The sequence below is a fragment of the Eretmochelys imbricata genome, chromosome 2 (assembly GCF_965152235.1).
Source record: "Eretmochelys imbricata isolate rEreImb1 chromosome 2, rEreImb1.hap1, whole genome shotgun sequence".
NCBI classification, from domain to species: domain Eukaryota; kingdom Metazoa; phylum Chordata; order Testudines; family Cheloniidae; genus Eretmochelys; species Eretmochelys imbricata.
This window is the reverse complement of record NC_135573.1, coordinates 167,048,503-167,074,934: the sequence shown is the minus strand read 5'-3', so window position 1 is coordinate 167,074,934 and position 26,432 is coordinate 167,048,503. Positions and strand designations below refer to the sequence as shown.

Below are 26,432 nucleotides of genomic sequence, written 5' to 3'. Positions count from 1 at the left end.
TGTCCCTCTCAGACAGCTTCTTGCTGAGAAACACTACAGGGTGGAATTCTTGATCTGGTCCTTCCTGCATTAAAACTGCTCCCACATCACGTTCAGATGCATCTGTGGTTACTAGGAATGGTTTGTCAAAGTCTGGGACCCTTAGCACAGGGTCAGACATGAGTGTCGCTTTAAGCTGGTTAAAGGCCTTCTGACACTCTTTGGTCCACTGAATGGCATTTGGCTGTTTCTTTTTAGTTAGGTCTGTCAGTGGGGCGGCGATTTAGTTGTATTGCGGTACAAATCGCCTGTAATATCCAGCCAAGCCTAAGAAGGATTGGACCTGTTTCTTTGACTTTGGGACAGGCCACTTTTGGTTAGCATCCACTTTGGCCTGTAGGGGGTTGATAGTTCCTTGACCCACCTGGTGTCCAAGGTAAGACACTCTGTTTAGGCCTATTTGACATTTCTTAGCCTTAACAGGTAGTACTGCCTCCCTTATGCGCTCGAAGACTTTTTGTAGATGTTCCAGGTGTTCTGCCCAGGAATCTGAAAATATGGCCACATCGTCAAGGTAGGTGACTGCATATTCTCCCAATCCCGCTAGGAGACCATATACAAGTCTTTGGAAGGTGGCGGGTGCATTCTGCAGCCCGAAAGGGAGTACATTAAATTCACACAGCCCAATGTATGTGGTGAAGGCTGACCTTTCCTTGGGGGATTCATCTAGAGGTACCTGCCAGTACCCCTTGGTTAAGTCCAAGGTAGAGATGAACTGCGCCCGTCCCAGTTTCTCTAATAGTTCATCTGTGTGTGGCATTGGATAGTTGTCTGGGTGAGTTACAGTGTTTAGCTTATGGTAGTCCACGCAGAAACGTATCTCCCCATCTGGTTTGGGAACTAGAACCACTGGAGATGCCCAGGCACTGCCAGAGGGGTGGATTACCCCCATCTGTAGCATATCCTGGATCTCCCGTTCTATAGCAGTTTTAGCTTGAGGAGACACTCGGTAAGGTTGGACTTTAATTGGGTGAGCATTACCTGTGTCAATGGAGTGGTATGCCCATTCAGTCAGTCCTGGGGTGGCTGAGAACGTCAGCGCATAGCTAGCGCACAGCTCCTTGATCTGCTGTCGCTGCATACGCCCAAGGGTCATGGAGAGGCTCACCTCTTCCACGCCACCAGCACTTTTCCCTTCATAGTAGACACCTTCAGGCCACTCAGCGTCATCTCCTTGCTGGGCTGTAAACTGACAAACCTTTAATTCTCTGGAATAAAAGGGCTTTAGAGAATTAATATGGTACACCTTAGGCTTTCGGTTGGAGGTGGGGAATTCTGTGAGATAATTAACGGCTCCCAGGCGCTCCTGGACCGTGAATGGCCTTTCCCACGACACTTCCGTTTTATGGGCTTGGAGCACCTTTAAGACAATGACCTGGTCCCCTACTTTGAAGGAACGCTCTCTGGCATGTTTATCATACCAGGCTTTTTGCTCTTTTTGAGCATCCTGTAGGTTTTCTTTAGCAAGGGCTAAAGAGGTTCAGAGGGTGTTTTGTAGGTTGGTTACAAAGTCCAGAATGTGAGTTCCTGGAGAAGGTGTAAACCCTTCCCATTGCTGCTTCACCAACTGTAATGGCCCCTTAACCTCGCGGCCATATACAAGTTAAAATGGTGAAAACCCTAAACTGGGATGTGGTACAGCTCTGTAGGCAAAGAGCAACTGCTGCAACACTAGGTCCCAATCATTGGGGTGCTCATTTACGAATTTACGTATCATGGTCCCCAAAGTCCCATTAAATTTCTCCACCAGGCCATTTGTTTGATGATGGTAAGGGGTGGTAACCAAGTGATTCACCCCATCAGCTTCCCAAAGGCTTTCCATAGTTCCCGCCAGGAAATTTGTTCCTGCATCTGTGAGGATGTCGGAGGGCCAACCTACCCTGGCAAAAATGTCCGCTAGTGCCTGGCACACACTTTTAGCCCTGGTGTTGCTTAGAGCTACTGTTTCCGGCCATCGGGGGGCAAAATCCATGAAAGTCAGTATGTACTGCTTTCCTCTGGGTGTCTTTTTCGGAAAAGGACCTGGAATATCCACAGCTACTCTCTGAAATGGAACCTCAATGATGGGGAGTGGCTGGAGAGGGGTTTTGACCTGGTCTTGGAGTTTTCCCACTCTTTGGCATACCTCACAAGACCGGACATAGGTAGAAACATCCTTGCCCATTCCCTTCCAGTGGAATGACTTCCCCAAACGGTCTTTGGTCCTGTTCACCCCAGCATGGCCACTGGGATGATCGTGGGCTAAGATCAAGAGCTTTACCCGGTACTTAGTTGGAACTACCAACTGTCTCTGAGGATGCCAGTCTTCCTGGTGTCCACCAGAAAGAGTTTCCTTGTATAAAAGTCCCTTTCTACAACAAACCTGGATTGATTAGAAGAGCTGAGAGGTGGTGGGTTGCTCTGTGCCACTGTCCAAGCTCTCTGGAGGCTTTCAACTGCTTCCTGTTTGGTCTGGAACTGTTCCCTTGATGCTGGAGACATCAGTTCCTCATTGGATTGTGGATCTAGGCTTGGTCCCTCTGGAAGCGATGTAGGGAATGGGGCTGTTTCCGTTGATTGTGAACTGGTCTCCGCTGGTGCACTATGTTCGGGTTCAGGCTCCGGCTGAGCCTCTTGTGTAAGGTTATCGGCTGCTGCCGGTTCAGGTTCGGTGGGGCCCTCTGGTGTTGGAGTTGCAAGTCCAGGATTCAGTGCTGGCAATGGTTCTGGTGCTGGTTGTTCCGCCGGTTCTGGTTCTGGGGCTGGCTCTGACTGGGTCTCTGGGACTGGATCCACTACTGCTGTTGCAGACATTGGCATGGGGTCCGGTTCCATTACCTCTGACCGGGTCCTGGTAGAAGTTTCCGGAACAGAGCTAAGTGTGATGGCTTGCTTAGCCTGGCTGTGGGTGACCATTCCCACCCTCTTGGCTCGCTTCACATGATTGGCCAAGTCTTTCCCCAACAGCATGGGTATGGGATAATCATCACAGACTGCAAAAGTCCACGTTCCTGATCAGCCCTTGTACTGGACAGGCAACTTGGCTGTAGACAAATTGAAAGAGTTGGACTTGAAGGGTTGAATTGTCATTTGGATCTCTGGGTCGATTAAATTGGCGTCCACTAAGGAAGCCTGGATAGCTGACACTTGTGCTCCGGTGTCCCTCCATGCGGTGACCTTCTTCCCGCCCACACTCACAGTCTCCCTCTGCTCTGAGGGTATCTGGGAGGTATCTGGGCCTGAGGACCTCTGGTGTGATTCCGGTGCAATGAACTGTAATCTGTTGGGATTCTTGGGGCAGTTGGCCTTTACATGCCCCAGCTCTTTACATTTAGAACATCCTCCAGCTGACGGGTCACTGGGACGAGGTGAGTTGCTGGAGAATGGTGTGGCAGGATGATAAGGTGTCTGGAGTATTCCTTGGTGTGTAGCTGGGGCCTTGGGCTGCCCCCGGTAGTAGGGGGTGGTCTGAGGGTGTCCCTTCTGGTATCCGCTCCAACTGCGACCAGGGTTGTTCCTCTCTCCTCCCTCCACCCATTTTGTTCCGGCTTGCCCCGCCTCTCTGGAGGTCTGGGACTGCTCGTATTGATCAGCATAAGAAACAAGACTTTCTGCTGAGTCCATTTCCTTATCCCATAAACACTGTTTTATTGGCCATTATCTTTGAAAACTCGTGGCGAACCGGGGAAGTCCCGGATGACTGGAAAAAGGCTAATGTAGTGCCAATCTTTAAAAAAGGGAAGAAGGAGGATCCTGGGAACTACAGGCCAGTCAGCCTCACCTCAGTCCCTGGAAAAATCATGGAGCAGGTCCTCAAAGAGTCAATCCTGATGCACTTGCATGAGAGGAAAGTGATCAGGAACAGCCAGCATGGATTCACCAAGGGAAGGTCATGCCTGACTAATCTAATTGCCTTTTATGATGAGATTACTGGTTCTGTGGATGAAGGGAAAGCAGTGGATGTATTGTTTCTTGACTTTAGCAAAGCTTTTGACATGGTCTCCCACAGTATTCTTGTCAGCAAGTTAAGGAAGTATGGGCTGGATGAATGCACTATAAGGTGGGTAGAAAGCTGGCTAGATTGTCAGGCTCAACGGGTAGTGATCAATGGCTCCATGTCTAGTTGGCAGCCGGTATCAAGTGGAGTGCCCCAAGGGTCGGTCTTGGGGCCGGTTTTGTTCAATATCTTCATAAATGATCTGGAGGATGGTGTGGATTGCACTCTCAGCAAATTTGTGGATGATACTAAACTGGGAGGAGTGGTAGATACGCTGGAGGGGAGGGATAGGATACAGAAGGACCTAGACAAATTGGAGGATTGGGCCAAAAGAAATCTGATGAGGTTCAATAAGGATAAGTGCAGGGTCCTGCACTTAGGATGGAAGAATCCAATGCACCGCTACAGACTAGGGACCGAATGGCTAGGCAGCAGTTCTGCGGAAAAGGACCTAGGGGTGACAGTGGACGAGAAGCTGGATATGAGTCAGCAGTGTGCCCTTGTTGCCAAGAAGGCCAATGGCATTTTGGGATGTATAAGTAGGGGCATAGCGAGCAGATCGAGGGACGTGATCGTCCCCCTCTATTCGACATTGGTGAGGCCTCATCTGGAGTACTGTGTCCAGTTTTGGGCCCCACACTACAAGAAGGATGTGGATAAATTGGAGAGAGTCCAGCGAAGGGCAACAAAAATGATTAGGGGTCTAGAACACATGACTTATGAGGAGAGGCTGAGGGAGCTGGGATTGTTTAGCCTGCAGAAGAGAAGAATGAGGGGGGATTTGATAGCTGCTTTCAACTACCTGAAAGGGGGTTCCAAAGAGGATGGCTCTAGACTGTTCTCAATGGTAGCAGATGACAGAACGAGGAGTAATGGTCTCAAGTTGCAGTGGGGGAGGTTTAGATTGGATATTAGGAAAAACTTTTTCACTAAGAGGGTGGTGAAACACTGGAATGCGTTACCTAGGGAGGTGGTATAATCTCCTTCCTTAGAGGTTTTTAAGGTCAGGCTTGACAAAGCCCTGGCTGGGATGATTTAACTGGGAATTGGTCCTGCTTCGAGCAGGGGGTTGGACTAGATGACCTTCAGGGGTCCCTTCCAACCCTGATATTCTATGATTCTATGATTTCCTCCTTGGACATAGTCAGGAATTGCTCCTGAGCTATCAAATCACACATTCCGTCAAAGCTAGTGACACTCCTTCCTTGGACCCATTTATCTAACAGATCCTTCATCTGGTTTAGATAAGCCACATTACTTAGTCCAGGCCCTTTCTTAAGGGTTCGAAATTTTACTCTGTACGTTTCAGATGTAATTTGAAATTGCTTTAAAACCAAATCCTTGAACTTATTATAGTCAGAAGCCTCATCAATAGGCATCTTATTGAATATGTCCAGAGCTCTTCCAGTTAACTTTGCGACCATTGTGGTCATCTTGTGAGCTTCAGGAATTTTATGGAGAGTGCACAGTCTCTCAAAGGTGAGAAAATATTCAGCAATATCACTGGATTCATCATACTGTGGACATAGTCGCTCCCATTTGTGGATTGTTGGGGAAGGATGGTTAGGGTTATCCAGTAGATTCCGCTCAGCCTTTGCCATCTCCAGTGCATGCTTCCTCTTTTTTTCCTTCTCCGTCTTAGCATGCTTCCTCTCTTTTTCCTTTTCCTCCATTTCGTTTTCCCTTGCCTCCATAGCGCTCCTGTGGGCAGCCTCCCTTTCCTCCTGAGCATGCTTCCATTCTTTATCCTTTGTCTCCATAGCTCTCCTGTGGGCAGCCTCTTTGGCTGTTTCTGCCTTGGGCTCTGTCATGTTTGCCTCTCTGTTTTTCACTAACTTTACACCCGAGACTTAGAAATAAAACAAACAAACAAAACTTGCCTTTTCCAAAAAAAAAAAAAAAAAGGGTTGTGCTGTAGCTGGATACCTATGTTCTCTGATAGGGATTGTCAGCCTACAGAAAAATCCTTTAAAAAAAAAAAAAACTAACACCTTTTTCTCCAGGCAAATAGGCAGAAAAAGCCTCTAGTTGCTCTTAGCAAAAAAACAAACAAACAAACAACAACCCACCTCTTCAGGTCTGTGAAGACTTGTGAATTTCCCTGCAGGAGGTTAACTACCCTGCCTTTAGGTAGAGAACACTCCAGCTCACAAAAGACAATTCCCTTTTGTCTCTGCTCTGGCCCCCAAGCAGAAACAAAAAAATTCTCATGGCTTTCAGCTTAAAACCTGCTTTCCAACAGCCCAAAGGGGAAAAAAAACTCCCTTTTTAAAATCTGTGCTTCTGGTTCAAAAAATCTCAAATTGATCTCAAAATGTTTTCAAGTTAATCCCACCGCTCTGCCACCATGTCAAGGTTCCTTCCCCACCCTGAACTCTAGGGTACAGATGTGGGGACCTGCATGAAATAACTCCTAAGCTTATTTTTACCAGCTTAGGTTAAAACTTCCCCAAGGTACAAACTATTTTACCTTTTGCCCCTGGACTTTATTGCTGCCACCACCAAGCGTCTAACAAATATAAAAGGGAAAGATCCCACTTGGAAACATCTTTCCCCCAAAAATCCCCCCAGGCCCTATACCCCCTTTCCTGGGGAAGGCTTGATAAAAAAATCCTCACCAATTTGCATAGGTGAACACAGACCCAAACCCTTGGATCTTAAGAACAATGAATTACAGGGTAATTAGATTCAAAACATAGAGAAGCCCTCTAGGCAAAATCTTAAGTTACAAAAAGATACAGAAACAGGAATATACATTCCATTCAGCACAACTTATTTTATCAGCCATTTAAACAAACAGACTCTAACGCATATCTAACTAGATTGCTTACTGACTTTTTACAGGAGTTCTGACCTGTATTCCTGCTCTGGTCCTGGTTTGTCCCCCCCCCCAGCTTTGAAAGTATCTTGTCTCCTCATTGGTCATTTTGGTCAGGCGCCAGCAAGGTTGTCTTCGCTTCTTAACCCTTTATAGGTGAAAGGGTTTTTCCCCTGGCCAGGAGGGATTTAAAGATGTTTACCCTTCCCTTTATATTTATGACAGAACTATTGAAAAACTTATTATTAGGAAGAAAAAAATATTCAGAACTTTAACAGGCCTTTGCTAATCAGAAAAACTCTACAATGTTGCATCTGTTCTACCAGCAGGGTATCCTTTTTTATTGACAGCACAGGTACAAAAGAAACTACTTTACTATCCCAGCTCAGTTCAGCTGAAACCTTCATTGTTAGGCATTCATCTTGATTCCTCAACCAGTTGCATCAAACCCCAGGTAACTGGGACAATTGAACTACCAAGAAAGGAATGTCTGAAAAATAACATCATGCCATCAAAAGAAGCTGGACTTGCTTGTTCGTCTTAAGAAAAGTTAAAAGCCACATTTAAGTGTTTTTAACAAGGAATCTCTGTGTTGTTCATATTCAGTGTTCCAGTTCAGCCCATTAAGGTACCAGTTCCAGCTCCATAATTAGTTAACACTGATTTGAGTTTTGCACTTGAAGCAGGGATGCAGCCTTTTTTATGATGTATGAAGAATACTGAGTGTTCAGCATTTACTCTGTACAGCAGATGTACAGCATTTACTCTGAGTACAGAATGAATTTTGAATGTTTATAAGTAAATCTGTTAATTGGTTTATGAATAATAATTTAAATTAGGTCCTTTAAGAAACTTAGCACTCAGTCAGACTTTTTTTGTTCTGAACTATATTAACAAACAATGCAGATTCTTTAAGCTTTACATATAGTTAAAATTCACTGTGCATGGGCTACATTTGGATAAATTAGGTTGTAATTAAGCTAAGTTATTAACTATTGTTTCGCCAATTATAATTATATAGGGTACAAACAGATTCTGGTCAACAGCTCTAGTTACTGTGATGTCAGAGTTAACAGCAAATCATCAGCCTTCCTCCACATCTAATTTCCATGCTACAATTCTATTGGTATTAATGAGTCAGTGGTATGAGAGAGATTGGACTCATGCATCAAGAGTTCTCACTGGGAGATAAATTGTCCCCAGCTGTCCTTGCGCCTTAAAGATTCCAGGGTTCCATGCTGGCTTAGTATATCTGTGCTTGAAAGGCTGTCCATGGCACTGCTGTCTCCACTTCACTGTGCACTAGCACTAAGGTAGTATTGTCTCCCTAACGCAGCCCCCTTCCCCACCCCAGGACCTCTGCTTCCCTCTGCTCAATCTCCCCACATTCTCCTCCGGGTCCTCTAACAGCCTCACTTACTTCCATGTTGTGGCCACTTCCTGCCTCTTCTTGGCTCTCCACAGTACTGCTTTATGGTGTCTGGAGAGTGGACTACGTATGAGGGGGAGAGGGAAACAGACTTGCCCTGGGCAAAATTACGGCTGTATGTGGCGATGAGGGTTGCATTACAGAGACTGGTGCTATGCAAACAGGAGGGCCCATGGTGGGACATACGGTGTGAGGAAGGAGACCAGTCCCTGAGAGATGCCTCTGATTTAATGGACTGCCCCTGTAGTACGGGTATGGTACTCAGAGGAGCCAAAAGAGAAGGGCCACTGGAAGTCTTTCAAGTGTGGATGTCTTTATACTAGCTCCCCACCCCAGGCCTCTGCCCATGCACAGCTCTGTTCTCCTCAACACAGGACTCCCCTGCCTATTTCCCACCTATCACTCATGTCTCATGCGTGTCCCCTGGTCTTCTTCCCTCTACCCTTGCCATTGCCATTGGATCTCCCTGTATCCCCTTATTCTCACATTCACACCCTGACACTTTCCCCTACTCTAAACACCACCACAGAACCCTCTTCTCTCAGTAATATTCCTCTATGCTATCACTCACATCTTGTCCCAGTGTGGTCCAGCCCGCCTCCGGGATTTTATAGATAGCCACATTTACAAAAAAAAGTTAATATTATCTTTTTCTTTCAAATATAAAATTCTAAATATAAAATATAAAATAGTAAAATTCTGCTTTCATATTCTGGAATGTTATTTGCCAAATTAAATTATATATTTTAAAGGTTTTTTAAAAGATATCCTGAATCCTGAATAACTAAGCCAATTGCAAATTAAGGGCCAGATTCACCAATTGATCTTGACTCATATGTGACGATCTGGTGATGCAAAGCAACTATAAGCCTAATTTAACAGGTTAATGCACACTCGTTGCTTTCTACTGCTCCAGAGTTACCCAGAGCATACTGATGAATCTGGCTCTAAAAGTTTTAAGAAAAAAAGATTTATTGTTGATGGTTCTCATCTTCAAATGATAAGAAATAACATATGGTAACTTTCTTGGGTTTCTGGTTTAGTGTTCATGATTGACATTTTAATAATTAAAAACACCCCACACTAAAAGAAGTTCCCAGAATACACCTGCCCTCCACATATTAAGATGGCACTAAGGTTAACAGTGCATTCAGTAATTTAAGATGAAAACAAAACACAGTTTCGGCACCCAAACAATCTTAACCAGGCTCTATAATGACACTATGAACAAACACTGGTTTTAAAAACCAGTTTAATCTACATCCTAAAATGCATTGATCATATGGCTATTACATAGTGTCAATACAGGGCAGTGTTATGGTTGTTCAGGTGCCTTTTCACTGTGCATTTCCATACCATAACATGCTAGGATTTCTTTAAATTTAATCTTATGCTAAAAAAGATAATCTGGCTCAAGATTGCTTCTTTGATCCTCTTTGGTTTATGTAGTGTATCAAGAGTTTTCTACAATTTAAAATAAATAAATAGGTTATCTATAACAATATGTAATCCAGTGCAATATATTTTATCAATAGCTTCAAAAGACAAGAGGGAACATTAGAAGCCATTGCTATTTTACCTTTAGTCGGAAGCATACCAGTCCCAGTGTGACCTCAGCACAGATCTCAAATCGTTTATCCTGAAGTACCAAGTTTTCAAATTCATGTGACAGTTTTACATGCTAGAGAGAGAAAGAGAGCAAAGTCTATATTGTATCAGTCAGATTGGCAAATGTTATTTTTTGATTAATCTGTTCACACATTCAACCCTTTACAAAAACTTCTAAAAAGCCACATACTAACACTCTGTCTATTCATAAAAACAACAAGGAGTCTGGTGGCACCCTAAAGACTAACAGATTTACTAGGGCATAAGCTTCCGTGGGTAAAACACCACTTCTTCAGATGCAGTGTTTTACCCACGAAAGCTTATGCCCTAATAAATCTGTTAGTCTATAAGGTGCCACCAGACTCCTTGTTGTTTCTGTGAATACAAACTAACACGACTACCCCCAATACTTGTCTATTCATGTTAATTTACATCTTGGTCATAACTTTTAGAGACTTTATAGGTCAGAGATCTTTCTACTTGTCTGGCATTTGTGGCACGCTGTATCTATTAAGGCATTTCTAATGTGCTTGTCACCATTGTATCTAGACACCATTGTAAAATATCATTCCAATTTATGGTGTCATATTAATAATAAATAATAGTAATTCCAAGTAATAACTTTTTCTTTTATCCTGGCCTAAAATGGGATTGAAGTGCTCCCCCAACTCCAGTGCGGCCAAGTACATTGTGTGTGTGTGTGTGTGTGTGTGTGTGTGTGTGTGTGTGTGTAAAGAAGTTGCTGTTTATTTTAGAAATCAGACATATCAAGAAAAATACCAGTATGTAGATTAGTAATGATCTGGGAAGTCTTAACATCCAAACAATGTCTTAACATTTATTTCCTCCCAAATTACACACACATACACTTCAAAAATTTGTATTAAGGTTGCAAACTGAAAACACACAGAATTCAGGAAATGACAAAATTAAGGTTCTTAGAGCAACTCCACCACTGATATTATGCATGCTCTATATATGAAAGTATATATTTAGCAGCCTAAGGAGCAGAGGTTAAGTAAGGGGTAGTTAGGGTGACCAGATAGCAACTGTGAAAAAACAGGACAGGAGGTGGGGGGTAATAGGCACCTATATAAGAAAAAGTCCCCCCAAACGAGACTGTCCCTATAAAAATGGGACATCTGGTCACCCTAGGGATAGTATGTGCGAGCATAACACCCTGTTGGCCTTCCCATCCTTCCAGTTCATCTTTCAAGTGAGGAATCATCAGGTATGGGAATCTGAAGGAAGAGAAGAAGTGGTTGGAACCTCATTAGGGAGTTATATGAACTCCTAGTTTTTCTGCCAGTAGATGGAGCAGCAGCAGCATTTGACAGTAAAAGAATAGGTGTCCTGTTTCTGCCTGTTCTACTCAAAGAGCGGTTCCCTCACCCAATTCTCCCTTTCATCACACTGTAATCAATGGACCTACAGGTGCTCAGGGCCTTTGAAAATCAAACCATTGGAGTTACAATTTTTTTGCACACCATGACTACTCCTCACTGAGAATGGTTCGGCACATGTGGAGGAATTGGTTTCGAAGTGCCATAATTTTTTTTTAAGTATCCATTCCACAAAATAATCATGTGTATTTTTGCCTTCCACCCTTTGTTTTTCAAAGTTCAAGGAAAATATCAAACAAAAATATTGCTCTGGGCTGAAGTTAAACGTGGAATGTTTCAGCTCATAAGGAGATTTTCCAAAAGTCATAAACCAGTAAAACCAGAAATTATAGTGAGAGACCTCTTGCAATCTTAATTATAGCTTTCTGATGTTTGTTTCTTAAAATAGACAAACCTTGTCTAATTTAGAACTTTCGGATTATGCACACTGATAGCCTGTGGAATCAGCTGTTCTTACTGCTGTTGCTACTTCCTCCCCACTGTTTATTACATTCATTTGTTCCATCATGGCTTAAATTAGACTGGATGCTGTTCTGACTACGAATCAAGTCTTGTAAAACAGTAAGACCCCAGTTTTGTCTGAGGCATGTAGGTACAACCAAATATAAACAACAATGGGTTCATGACTGTGAAAGATATAAGTAATATATAAATATATGTACATTATATCTTGTATGGTAATATAAATTCTGTACCCTGATATAACCATATATTCTATGTCTATAGCCCAAATTACACCCCATAAACTCCACAGAACAGGGTGTACATCAGGGCACAAGGGCCCTGTACATATATTCTACACAAAACTCCTCTTGACTTTAATGGGGACAGAATTTCACCTGTTCTGTGTTGTATGTGCTTTAGATAGGTGTGATATAATTAAATGTAGTGGGCAAAATCTTGAAATCTTTACTTTTTTACTCTGCCCTTGGACAAAGTTCTCACTGAACACAATAGGCATTTTGTCTAAGTAAGAACTGAATAAAAACTTAGTAAAGTGTTCTGGATTTAGCTCATTGTAAGTAGTTTTCACAGAAAACCCCAAATAGTTATTATACATTTTTCTGGATGACATCTCTGTCCGATTTTGCACTAAAGTGTTTGCTAGACAATAAAAATAAAATCTCTTGAAGAAAATAAGCAGAAATCAAAACAAAATCAAAATGGTTGAAGTTGGTGCATTCCTGAATGGATGCTATGGAAGTAATAAGAAAAGTTGCAGTACAACTGTGTTTAACCCAAGGGAGAACTTTAATAACAGCAATAATCAGTAAAGACATTGGGGGGCGCCAAATGCTTTGGGTTTTACACAATGGAACAGGAGAGACTACTGTTTATTTATTTCCCAAAAGTTTCAGCATGCTATACAATTAAGTTAATCACAGCTGCCAAAGGCCGGCATTGCTGAACCAGGAAGAATTGCTCATGATTGCTTTCACATAGCATCTCAATCCTCTGAGCAATATATGAAAATTGTGAGAATGAAGCCCTGTCTGTTGAACTGAGGGCATACTCACCAGGGAGGGAAGATCACATACTGTTCTTAGATTCCTGCTATGTTGAGATACAAATGCAGTAATTATTGAAGGAGAGAAATGCCTTACCTCCAAATTTCTTCCATTTTGAAGCCTTAGTCCTACCATGCTCCTAACATAATTTTAATGTAGGTTTTAAAATTTGATTTCATTTTTTAAATACAATAAACCCTGTAGTTGTTACTGTTTATGGTACTGTTCTTCCACAGAGATTGTACAGTTCCTTTAGAGCATAGGTTCTCAGACTGTGAGGCATGGGCCACATAATGGTGATCTGAAGAGCCCTTGCTCCTAGCTGGCTGGCCTACCGACAGGTTGTCTTTTTATTTCAAGCTGCTACATTTCCTTAAAAGCAGCTAAAAATATTTGCCTAACATTTTCCAGCTAAGCAACTGCTGTCCTTACCAGGGATATGAAAGTGGCGTGTTCTGGGACTGCAAAAAAAAATGGGGGCTGGTCCATCTGATTGTGAATGGGACAAGAGGTGGTCTGTGTCATTGTGAATGGTGAAGGGAGGCAGTTTATGAGATCATGAATGGGAGAGAGGTAGGCTCGCGAGACACTCTCTTTATTAAGATTTTTTCCACATAATTTAAAATTTGAAAACCCCTGCTGTAAAGGCATTTGAACTCTCTATGTTAGTTTCATCTGCAAACCCTTCAAAAGCTGATATGGTTTAGCATATTAATGGGAGATTGCCTAAAGTGTTACAATCACAGTAATACTTGTGTACACACAAACTTACATAGCATCTCTTGTATGCATGCTCATCTCTTCCTAGCCTCCTGCAACTTTCTCCTCTCTGCCTTCTCTGAATATCATCTTGCAGCCTTCCCAGACCATCCAAAATATTATGACCAAAATCACCCTTCTCTCCCGTCATTTGGACCAGGTCACTTCCCACTTCAGTTACTATCACTGGTATGGTCTTCCTGTTCAAATTCTGTACAATTCTGCCTCCTCTTTTGCCTGTGCTTTCCACAAGCCACAGCCTGTCTACTGCTGCTTCCCCCATTCTCATCTTGAGGCCACCTTCTTCAGTCTCCCCTCTATGCTTGCAACGGTCTCCCTTTTGTCCCCCAAACAACAACCCTCTTTTTCATTAAAATCCCTCTTTAAACACCCTTCCCCCCCCCGTGAAGCCTTTCAATGAAAATTCATTTAATTAAAAAAAATGGCACTGTGAGATTACGCCTTCATCAGTGATCTGTAGTGTGACTTTGGCTATGGGTCCATACACAAACTAGAAGCCCTGGAGCCATGCAGGGACTAATTTCCCAGGCTGGTTTATGAAGCACTATCTTGCAAGCTCTGATGTCATGGGTGTGCTGGGCCTGGGCTTGAAGACAACAAGGGGTGGGGAGCATAGCACTACAGAGTGTTTCATGGTGGTGCAGCTGCTCACTGGTAGGTCAGGTTGAGCTGCCTGACTTTGGCAGCCCTCCAAAGGCTGAATGGACCCTCTGGAATCAAGAAGACACAAAAGGTGTCTTACCCACTATCCCCTCCTGCCCTCCTTTTCTGGGCTGTGAGGTTTGCATTCACCTCTGCGAAGGGCAGCACGCAATCACACCCCAGTGCAGTATTTGTCCTGGTTGTCCAATTTCAGTTGCAAATTTTTGGAGCAAGGACTGTTTTTTCCTCTGAACTGGAATTTGGGCAGGACACCAAAGTTAAACCCTTAATTTTGTGGGGGGGAAAAATGCCACAAAATCGTTAACAAATGGTTTTATCACTCATGAAAAAGATGGCATTTCCAAAAAGCACAGTGACCCACAAGAGCATGCTCAGGCAAGGGTTCAGTACTGGGAAGGGTACCATCTACTGAATCACCAATAGCACTTTACATAGCACATGAGGTTTCCCCTCTGAGTTCTCAGATCTAATTACTGACCCAGCCCAAGCCTACTTAGCTTATGAAAATATGACTGGAAAGATCACCACCTGAGGTGATATAGCTGCAGACAGAGAAGAGCAATCTACTCTCTATTCCCTTTCAGCTAGTCCTTAAGCTCTACTGATAGTTTTAAGCAGAATTCAGTGTCCAATATTGGTGAAGCACAGAAGAACTGTTTATTGCAAAAAGTATGTTCGATCCAATTTCTTTTGAAGCTATTGGGGATGTATTTGAATAAATGAATCAGAACATCCAGGGGATCATAGGTAAAAACATGACTTTTAAAAATATACTTATGGAATGGATATAATAGACAGGACAGAAAGCTAAGTTTCTCTATTTGCTCATGACCCCTTTACATGACTTACAGCAACACAGTACTAGCTTACTCTCAAGTGGTTTAAAAATGGACTCATTTCCGCTTTGAGTCTCACATTTCAATTGATTATAGGGCAATCCTGAGTGCTCTTATTCATTCTCCTATGCTATTTGCTGTTGCCCTCCTGGTGTCCTCTCCACATCTTGGAATTTACTTCCAAAACACACAATTTTCTCCCCAAAAAATTCTTGGCAGTGATTTCCCCCTGGCCCCAATACACCCTCTTTAAACTCTTTACTTTGCAGTGTGTTGATATTCCATTTTGTAAATGATGAGGAGTTTTAAAAGGTTTTAAAAACTGAAAGATTTTAGAAACAAAAAATGATGCTATAATTAAACCAAAGTCACCCATGCTCCTATCCCAGGAATATTTTGTTCCTTCGCTGCCTGTCTCAACACAAGCACATGCCAGATTGCAGTGGTTATCCAGTCAGTCAGATACAGATTTTGAAAGCCGCAAACACAGCAACCATCTTTAACTTTTAAAAAAAATACTTTTTTTCTTAAAAAATAAAACTATTTGGAACTAAGGGAGATGGAAGGCAGAAAAAAGATCTGTTTGTGAACAGCCAGTTTCAGGTATATTTTAAGACCATTTTTTTTTTTTTCAAAAGAGGCTCATCTCATCTCTTCTAATCACAGCACAAAAAATGGTAGATTATGGCCTTTTCCCCTGCTACAGCTTGTCATAAGTTGTCATCTCTCAAAATTTCAAACTTTTGGGCTAAATCCCGGCTGCACAAGTGGAATCGGAGTAAAAGAGCTTTTCCTGTGGGCACTGGATGAAATTTTCTAAAGTGCCTAAGTGGCATAGGACCTTATGACTTAGGAATTAGCAAGGCGATTTTTGTAGTAGCAGAGAGGAAATGGGATCCTACTCCCCAAATCTACAAGTAAGGCCCAACCCAGCTGCAAATGCAACTACAGAGAATGAATAGGTGTAGCAGACATGCTTGTTGCAACTACACTGAGCTGTGTAGATCCATGTGGTGCACTGATCCCAAACAAGTTCATTCCCCTCTCCACATTCCAACTCAAAGAGCTGCCACAAAGTTCTACTCCATGGTTTGGATTCTGAAGCACTTAGACGAGAGGAAAGTGATCAGGAACAGTCAGCATGGATTCACCAAGGGAAAGTCATGCCTGACTAATCTAATTGCCTTCTATGATGAGATAACTGGTTCTGTGGATGAAGGGAAAGCAGTGGACGTGTTATTCCTCGACTTTAGCAAAGCTTTTGACACGGTCTCCCACAGTATTCTTTCCAGCAAGTTAAAGAAGTATGGGCTGGATGGATGCACTACAAATTGGGTAGAAAATTGGCTAGATTGTCGGGCTCAATGGGTAGTGATCAATGGCTCCATGTCTAGTTGGCAGCCGGTATCTAGCGGAGTGCCCCAAGGATCAGTCCTGGGGCCGGTTTTGTTCAATATCTTCATTAATGATCTGGAGGATGGTGTGGATTGCACCCTCAGCAAGTTTGCGGATGACACTAAACTGGGAGGAGTGGTAGATACGCTGGAGGGTAGGGATAGGATACAGAGGGACCTAGACAAATTGGAGGATTGGGCCAAAAGAAATCTGAGGAAGTTCAACAAGGACAAGTGCAGAGTCCTGCACTTATGATGGAAGAATCCAGTGCACCGCTACAGACTAGGGACCGAATGGCTAGGCAGCAGTTCTGCAGAGAAGGACCTAGGGGTGACAGTGGAGGAGAAGCTGGATATGAGTCGACAGTGTGCCATTGTTGCCAAGAAGGCCAATGGCATTTTGGGGTGTATAAGTAGGGGCATTGCCAGCAGATCGAGGGATGTGATCATTCCCTTCTATTCGACATTGGTGAGGCCTCATCTGGAGTACTGTATCCAGTTTTGGGCCCCACACTACAAGAAGGATGGGGAAAAATTGGAGAGAGTCCAGCGAAGGGCAACAAAAATGATTAGGGGTCTAGAACACATGACTTATGAGGAGAGGCTGAGGGAGCTGGGATTGTTTAGCCTGCAGAAGAGAAGAATGAGGGGGGATTTGATAGCTGCTTTCAACTACCTGAAAGGTGGATCCAAAGAGGATGGATCTAGACTATTCTCAGTGATAGCAGATGACAGGACAAGGAGTAATGGTCTCAAGTTGCAATGGGGGAGGTTTAGGTTGGATATTAGGAAAAACTTTTTCACTAGGAGGGTGGTAAAACACTGGAATGCGTTACCTAGGGAGGTGGTGGAATCCCCTTCCTTAGAAGTTTTTAAGGTCAGGCTTGACAAGGTCCTGGCTGGGATGATTTAGATTGGTCCTGCTCTGGGCAGGGGGTTGGACTAGATGGCCTCCAGAGGTCCCTTCCAACTCTGTTATTCTATGATTCCCTTTGCATGGCCTCTTTGCTGATTGCTCACCAATGCAGCAGAAACAGAGCATTCCCACTGTGTTTGAGGCCTTGAGTGGCCACACAGCATATGTCTACGCTGCAAAGAAAATCCCATGGCACTGAGTCTCAGAGCCCAGGTCAACGGACTCCGGCTCATGGGGCTCGGGCAGCAGGGCTCAAAAGAGTGATATAAACATTCCCACTCAGGCTGGAGCCTGGACTCTGAAACCCTCCCCCTTTGCTGAGTTTCCGAGCCCTGGCTCCACTCCATGTAGGAAGGTCTACCCTGCGAATTTTAGCCGTGCAGCCAGAGCTCCAGGCATGAAATTGACCCAGGCTCAGACTCGGCATTGCAGATTTTTCTTTGCACAGAGGACAGATCTACCCACAGAGAACTGCAGTATTTATTCATGTCTTATTTCATTGCACTATGTGACCAAGTGTAGCAAACACAAAAGCTAGTTCTTGTTTCTTTAAATGCTGATTGAGAAATAGTTCTGGCAACTTTAGGGATCCTCTTGTGGCACAAATCAAATGAAACACCAAGTGTAACCCACAAGCTAGTACTGGCTGTTCTTTTTAGAAGGGTTGCCTTGACCAGCACTGAAAGTATGAAAACTATTATTTTTGAGATGTTACCGTATGTTTAAATGGAAAGAACCTCCCAAGGCCTGGAATTATACAAATCCTTAAAGACTGATGAGGGGTGGTAAAGTGAGATTAAATTTCAAGAGTTTTTTCATTTGGGAAACTGTTTACAGCTTTGCAATATAATCCATTACCAGAGTTTATAACATTCCTTATTACTACAACCACCAAAAGAAAATTCACCACAGTATTTTCGGGAATAAAGAACGTTTTTTGGAAAGAGGAGGGGAGGGAAATGGGGAAGTGAGGTATGGAACACATTACAACTGCTGTTGGTGAGCATTGGTACAGTTTGTAACAATACTGCAATGTTTACAATCTCACAGAAGGCAACTGACTAAACTACCAGTCCTATCATCTAGATTACTAAACAACAAAAGCTCAATCAGTCCTTGCCCTTGCAGTTCCACTGAGAGAAACAAAGGAGATTTTTTTTTAGAGAAGCAATGAAACCCAGAGAATGTGATGAGCCATCGTTCATTTCAAATGGAAGAAATCAAGCCTAAATTAATCACTCCACTTACGTGTTCAGTAAGCAAAATTCTACCCTCAATTATACCCAAGTAACGCCACTGAAGTCACAAGTGTGAAGTCATAATTTGGCCATGCAGGGGTTTTTTTGGTTTGTTTGTTTGTTTTGGAGAACTATATCCCACAGCTCTTTCTAGTGCTCAAGGAAATACCATTACACCCTCTCGCCTCCCAGCACGCCTGTAAAGACCTAATCTAAAACATTACAATGAAGTTAAATTAGAAACAAGGAAAAAAGTCTATTCAGAAACATGAAGAGCCACATTCATTCCTGGTTCATCTCCACTGAAGTCAATAGCTTTACAAAAGTGATGCATTTCCAGACATTATAGGAAAACTCTGCCTTCAAAAGGGGTCTATGGGACTCTAAAAAGGCAAGTATTTGCTCTCTGAGCACCCAGGGAAATGTCTGGGAGAAGAGAGAAAGGCCAGGTAAGTTTCTTGAATGTTACTAATAAGGTATTAACACTAATCCAATAAAGTACATGTAATCAACGTGAGGACTTCAACTCTGCCACCAGAAGAATATGAGATTTAGTGCTATTTAAAACCTTGCCAGTAAATTGAATTAATTGCCATCTGCAAAACCTTACCTGAGAGACCAATGCAGTGAAAGCTTCATTAATGGCAAAGTATAACAAACCATTAGCCCATTTTCACTTCAGTAAAAGAGACAGAGGAGATCCAAAATTTCACCTTTGGATTGTATCAGAGGTGATAAAAAGCCAATGTCATTGTTGCCCTCAAAATATGTTTCTCCAGAACATAATAAGGATCAAAATCCCATTTAGATTGTTGTCCATGGAGCCAAATAGAAATTACAAGGTATCTATGCAGAAGAAAATAAAAACTAAACCAAAACAAAAAGCAGAAAACTTCCATTTATCCTTCATCTGCTACAGTAGTGGCATCCGACGCTTTGAGTAGCTCTCTGGCATTTTAGGCAGATGATGGGGCAATATCTTCCTCTTCCCACTAGCTAGTCTGCGTAAGGTTCTTAAGGAAGAAAACTGTGACACTAGTCCCACTTTTGCTAAGAAATATGTGTCCCTGGGAGAGTTTGGCACATCTGTGTCTACACACACTCCCACCAAGAACAGGCAGAATCAGAGGTTAGATAGCTAATTAAATATAAATCTCTACTGCGGTAGACTTTGGACAAGAACCTCAGCTAGTGTAACTGTAGGATATGGCTCTCTATTTTTATCTCTGCCTGCAGTTTCTCTTGAGTTTGAAAACATAAAAGGTATTTTGCAGTTTTACTTTATATTTATAACAGAAGTATGTACATCATACAGCACCATAGCACATGCATTTACAGTGATGACAAACTACCCTGTACAAAGCAGGAATGTCCCCAGTACTTAAGCATAATAAGGATCAATTGTAATCTGTAGGTAACCATATCCTAAAGGCACTTCCATTCAGGAAACACCTGAAACTGTAGCTTCAGTCAAACTAGGTAACATGCCCAGTAAATCATGGGAGCATACACAAATCCTAACACCATAATCCTGACCCTAATATATAATCAATACATACAACATAATAAAATAATAAATGTAGAATAAATACATACAACAACTAAGGCATCAATGAAAAGTCTTGGCTTTGTTTTGAACGATGTCACTAATGTGGCATCTAAAATTCACATCCCCTCAAGATTGTACCACAAGATGATCAATGGCTGTGATCCCAATGATCATAACTGTCGTGATAGGATAGGGTGAAAGGCAGGCCCTCCCACGAACTGGGCTGTGCAACAAACTTTGCTTATGCATGCAGGTGTAATTATGCAGAAGGCACATAGATGTGGATTCTTATTAAGCCCCTCTTCCCTCCCCATCCCCAACACAAATTTTCCCATAAAGTAAAAGGAGGTCACCTTACGGATGTACTCCTGTAGTCCCTTGACTCCATACATTCTAAACACAAACCACATTTTCAGGGAACGAAATCTTCGGCCGAGAGGGATCTGCCAATGCTGCAAACAGAAGGAGTAATGCATTTGAGAAGGAAGGGTCTCCATGTCAGAAGACATGGTTCCAGGTACAGCCAGTTTTGGCATAGACCATAGTTCAAGCTTCCAGAGGCTCCCTGTATAATAACTTAAGAGATAGGTCAAATCAGGAAAGATTATTCTGGTACTGGCAAATACACTGCCACAGTCAACACCCAACTGTTTAAAATGCAAAAGCGGAAAGGAGAGCAGGTGTCAGAAGATAGTGATCATGAAACAAAGCACATATTGCTCTTGCACCCAAAACTCCCACTGAAGTCTCCACAAGGTACTCAGCACTTTGTGAGATAGGGCACATAGACAAACTTACCATGAAGGGTCCATATAAAGAAATTTAAAAAAAATAAAATAAAATAAAATAAAGTTTTAAGAAATAGAAAGATTTTCATTTTAGGAGAAAATACATTTATAATTAGTTTTTAAAATAACCTATTATGCACTATGGTTTGAAGAAAATATCTTCACAAAGATTCCTTCTCTTGGCCAAGCCTAGAGCTATCAGTCAGACACAGAATCATAGCAATGTAGGGCTGGAAGGTCCTTGAAAAGCCATCAAGTCCAGCTGCCTGGACTGTGGCAGGACTTAGTAAATCTTGACCATCCTTGACAGGTGTTTGACAATCTGTTTTTAAAAACCTCCAGTAATGGGGATTCCACAGCCTCCCTTGGAAGCCAATTCCAGTGCTTAACTACCCTGATAGAAATAATTTTTTTCCTAATATCTAACCTAAATCTCCCTTGCTGCAGATTAAGTGCATTACTTGTTGTCCTACCTTCAGTGGATATGGAGAACACTTTATGTCTTTAAACCATGATTTGAGGACTTCAATAGCTCAGACATAGGTGAGAGGTTTATTGCAGGAGTGGATGGGTGAGATTTGGTGGCCTGCATTGTGCAGGAGGTCAGACTAGATGATCATAATGGTCCCTTCTGACCTTAATATCTATGAATATCTATGAATACCATGTTCTCTATAACAGCCCTTAACATACTTGAAGACTGCTGTCACATCCCCTCTGCGTCTTCTTTTCTCAAGAATAAACATGCCTAGTCTTTTTAACCTTTCCTCATAGGTCAGGTTTTCTAACCCTTTTATCATTTTTGTTACTATTCCCTGCACTCTCCATTTTGTCCACATCTTTCCTAAAGTGTGATGCCTAGAACTTGACACAGCACTCCAGCTGAGGCTTCACCAGTGCTGAGTAAAGTGCTGTCTTATATATGAGAATCCTCTTAATACACCCCAGAATGACATTAGCCTTTTTCACAGCTGCATCACATTGCTGACTCATATTCAATTTGTGATCAACTATAACCTCCAGATCCTTTTCAGCAGTTATTCCCCATTTTTGTAGTTGCACATTTGATTTTTCCTTCCTATGTGAAGTACTTTGGAGAATTTGTCTGAATTCAACAAGATTAAATTCAATAAATACAAGATCAATTTGTCAAGGTTGTTTTGAGTTCTTATTCTGTCCTCCAAAGTGTTTTCAATCCCTCCCAGTCTGGTGTCATTGGGAGATTTTATAGGCCTTCTTTCCACTCCATTATCCAACTCATTAATGACAATATTGCATAATGCTGAACCTATGGCTGACCTCTGTGGGATGCCACTAGATAAACCCTCCCAGTTTGACGGCAATCATTGATAACTATTCTTTGAGTATGGTCTTTCAACCAGTTGTGCACCTACCTTATAGTAATTTAATCTAGACCACATCTCTTTTGTGAGAATGTCATATAGGACTGTGTCAGAAGATGGAAATTAGGTTGATTTGGGATGATTTGTTTTTGGCACATCCCTGCTCACTATTCCTTATAATCCTAACGTCCTCAAGGTGCGTACAAACTGATTGTTTAATAATTTGTTCCAGTATCTTTTCAGGTATTTAAGTTAGGTTGACTGGTCTATAATTCCCTGCGTCCTCTTTGTTCTCCTTTTTAAAGATAGATACTATATTTACCCTTCTCCACTCTTGTGGGACCTCACCTGTCCTTCAGTAGTTCTCAAAGATAATTGCTAACAGTTCTGGGATTGCTTTAGCTAGTTCATTGGGTACCGAGGATGAATTTCATCTGGACCTGCTGACCTGAATACATCCAATTTTATCTAAATATTCTTTAATTAGTTATTTCCCTGTTTTGGCTTGCATTGCTTACCCCTTGTTGTTAATTGGTATAAATCGGTACCATTGCATCCTTTTAAACAAAAGGTTTAAAAATAAATAGGGACTGGAGTTTTAGATTTTCCTGGTTTGGAGAATTATCAAGGGAACAGCAAGTTGAGCCTCTTTCACAGAAGAAAGAAGCTAACTCTGAGTTACTATAACAACAATTAAAAGAAAAACATTTTTAGAAAAGTTACCATGTATAAATCAATATTGTTATTATTACTGAGGGCACTGTACTTACCCTGTAATCTGTAACAAGCCCTGTAAGTTAAAGAAAAAAATATTTAAATCTGTTTACTGTGATAGCAAAAAACAGTCTGCTAAATGATATGAAATATTTTTATATTTCATTGCCACCATACACTTGGCCATGATGCTGCAAGGTTCTCAGTGGTGCTGAGTACAATGGCAATTGCGGGCACAAAGTACTCCTCAATTGGCAGAATTAACCAAACAGATTTCAAAAGGAGAAATCGGGCTCTCCTTTCTGTTATATTTGGGATCATGTGAATGATGACATGCCAAACACCCTATTTATCTTCCTGTTGTAAGGAGACACTTGTCTGGGAAGTATCGAACAAAACACCTTTCAGTAATTTGACTTGAAACAGAAGTTCACTTCCTCAAAGTAGAATCTGGAGAAAGCGTGGTAACAGGTCACCAATTCATCACAGGATCTTTGTCATAAAACTGCCATAGTCTTCACATGGGGAAATTGGAAATATTTTCAAGAAGGATTTTATGCTGTTGATCACCCCACATTGCTCATTAACACTTATCGTTAGTACTTAAGTCTGTAGGACAAGTCATTGAGAATTCTAAATACCTGCTCATCAGTTATACTTGGACAACAATGCTTTGCTCTTCACTTCTACTTTTCATTCAAGGTATTAAAAGCCCTTTACAAACATTGACAAAGCCACACACACATAAAATACCCCTGTGAGGTAGGCACAGTATTAATAGCCCTATTTTGTTCAAGCACCTAGGGTGCAAACTGTCCTTATTTTTTTAGGAATCAGTTAATTAAATTAATCTTTAGCTTAGGGAAAGGTGAGGCACAAAGTTGTAAAATGACTAGCTCAGAGTCATGCAGTGAGTTAGGTACAGAGACCCACATCTTCTGCCTCTCAGTCCCAGCCTCTGCTTCAGGAACATACTAAAGCATATGTTTAAGTCAATCCCGATTTAGCAATGCACTTTGGTAAGTGCTTAGCTTTAAGCACGTCAGGTCCATTGACTTCAGAGACACTTAAGCATGTACTTAAGTGCTTGCCTAAATCAAGACCCCCCAATGAAAAAGTACAATATGCTATTGTATTACATGCACTTTTTTAATTAGTCACATGCCATGTCTATGTTTCCTAACATTTATATTTATGGGGAAAGGAAACGTTTTCAGTGAAGTCCTGGTTGCCTGTTCCAATGCAGTGGCAATTTACACTGCATACAGGGCTAGACTATGTGAAAAAAGACTCCTATTATTACTACCTCATCCTTCCTCCCCATATTCGTTTACTTCATTAACTTGTTGCTTCTTGCGATGATCAAGATTGTAAATTCTTTAGGGCAATGACTGTCTCTTTACCAGATGTTTGTATAGCGCCTAGGACAATGGGGCTCTCATCCCTGTTTGGGCCCCTTCAGCACTGGTGTCAAGGTTCCTTCCCCACTCTGAACGCTAGGGTACAGATGTGAGGACCTGCATGAAAAACCTCCTAAGCTTATCTTTACCAGCTTAGGTCAAAACTTCCCCAAGGTACAAAATATTCCACCCTTTGTCCTTGGATTGGCCGCTACCACCACCAAACTAATACTGGTTACTGGGGAAGAGCTGTTTGGAAACGTCTTTCTCCCCAAAATGGTTCCCAAAACCTTGCACCCCCCTTCCTGGACAAGGTTTGGTAAAAAGCCTCACCAATTTGCCTAGGTGATTACAGACCCAGACCCTTGGATCTGAGAACAATGAAAAAGCATTCAGTTTTCTTATAAGAAGACTTTTAATAGAAATAGAAGTAAATAGAAGTAAAGAAATCACCTCTGTAAAATCAGGATGGTAGATACCTTACAGGGTAATTAGATTCAAAACATAGAGAATCCCTCTAGGCAAAAACTTAAGTTACAAAAAAGATATACAGACAGAAATAGTTATTCTATTCAGCACAATTCTTTTCTCAGCCATTTAAAGAAATCATAATCTAACACGTACCTAGCTAGATTACTTACTAAAAGTTCTAAGACTCCATTCCTGGTCTATCCCCGGCAGAAACAGCCTATAGACAGACCGAGACCCTTTGTTTCTCTCCCTCCTCCCAGCTTTTGAAAGTATCTTGTCTCCTCATTGGTCATTTCGGTCAGGTGCCAGCGAGGTTACCTTTAGCTTCTTAACCCTTTACAGGTGAGAGGAGCTTTCCCCTGGCCACGAGGGATTTCAAAGGGATTTCAAATATAAAGGGACTTCCCTTTATATTTATGACAACTGGTAAACTCCGTTCATTGACCTAGTGGAAGACCAGTTGGCTCTCAGATGAGTAACAAGGCAATTTGATAACACTCTTTTCCTTTTACATCTCAATGGCTATTTTAATTTAACAGTTGCAAGGCGGGTAGTGAAGAGTAAGGCAACTGGTGATGGGAAACTAATTGTATGTTGCTGTAAGGGGCAGTGTCTAACGATCTACCAGTAACCCCTTTCATAAGCTGTGAAGTAGAAAGCAATCAATGATTAAGTCCTTGTTCTAATGATTATACGCCTTATTATTTCATCTGTATTTAATTAGGAGGATTTGAATTGTGGTAGCACATGTGGTATTCACAGTAGAGTATAAAGTTATTTCCTTCTAACACTGCCATTAGGATCTGACCTATATCTTCGGTTGCCAGGCAGGCTAGTACAATTTCCCTGGTGTGAGGAAGCAAATCACACACAATTATAATTACTGACAAAATAAAGACTTTCCTCTTTGAGGTGTACGTAATTGCTACAGGGTTATTAAGAGTAATTGTACACAAATTGATATTTTTTGCAAACCATGTAAATTCCTGAGTGATAGATGAATGACATTTAAAGCATCACCTTGTTTTCCTTTCAAGCCATGGCTGAAATTTTCCAACTGGGGTAAACACAGGTAGGCACCTACACCCATAATTAGGCACCTAAATAAAAGTAGCATGGTTTTCAGAAGTGCTGATCTCCTATAAATCCCACTGAAGTCAATGGGAGCATCAGCCTGTGGCTGCTCGGCAGCTTTGAAAATCATGCCACTTCTACGTAGGTGCCTAAATATGCATTCAACAGCTCCACTTTAGGCACCTGAATTTGAAAAATGTGGCTTTTATTTCTGGAAAAGGGCTGGCAAATAAGGATAGGACACAGAGCAATTTATCTCCAAACTGCCGGTTCAAATCTGGATCAGATTGGTAATGACTAAGAGACTTCATCTGAGGACCTATGTGGAGTATTCTGTTGAGTTATTATGTCCATATCAGAAAAAAATACCACTGCAGTTGGTAGTTTTGTTGGCAGACTAAGGAGAGGGAAAGGCATAAAGACTGAACTGCCCTCACCCTTAGGTGGAACATCCAGGTCAAGTAGGAAACACTTTGGTGGGCAAT

At 42.0% G+C, this 26,432-nt stretch overlaps 1 protein-coding gene across 1 annotated transcript in view; it reads right to left on the bottom strand.

The window, feature by feature from the left end:
* DDC (dopa decarboxylase) overlaps positions 1–26,432 on the bottom strand; it is a 107,463-nt gene that overhangs the window by 9,683 nt on the left and 71,348 nt on the right. Inside the window, exons 12-14 of the mRNA XM_077810938.1 lie at positions 23,059–23,078; positions 20,511–20,609; positions 9,842–9,943 (exon numbers count right to left, since the gene is read on the bottom strand). Of these exons, the coding sequence (XP_077667064.1) occupies positions 9,842–9,943; positions 20,511–20,609; positions 23,059–23,078 (221 nt within the window). The remainder of the gene's footprint in view (positions 1–9,841; positions 9,944–20,510; positions 20,610–23,058; positions 23,079–26,432) is intronic.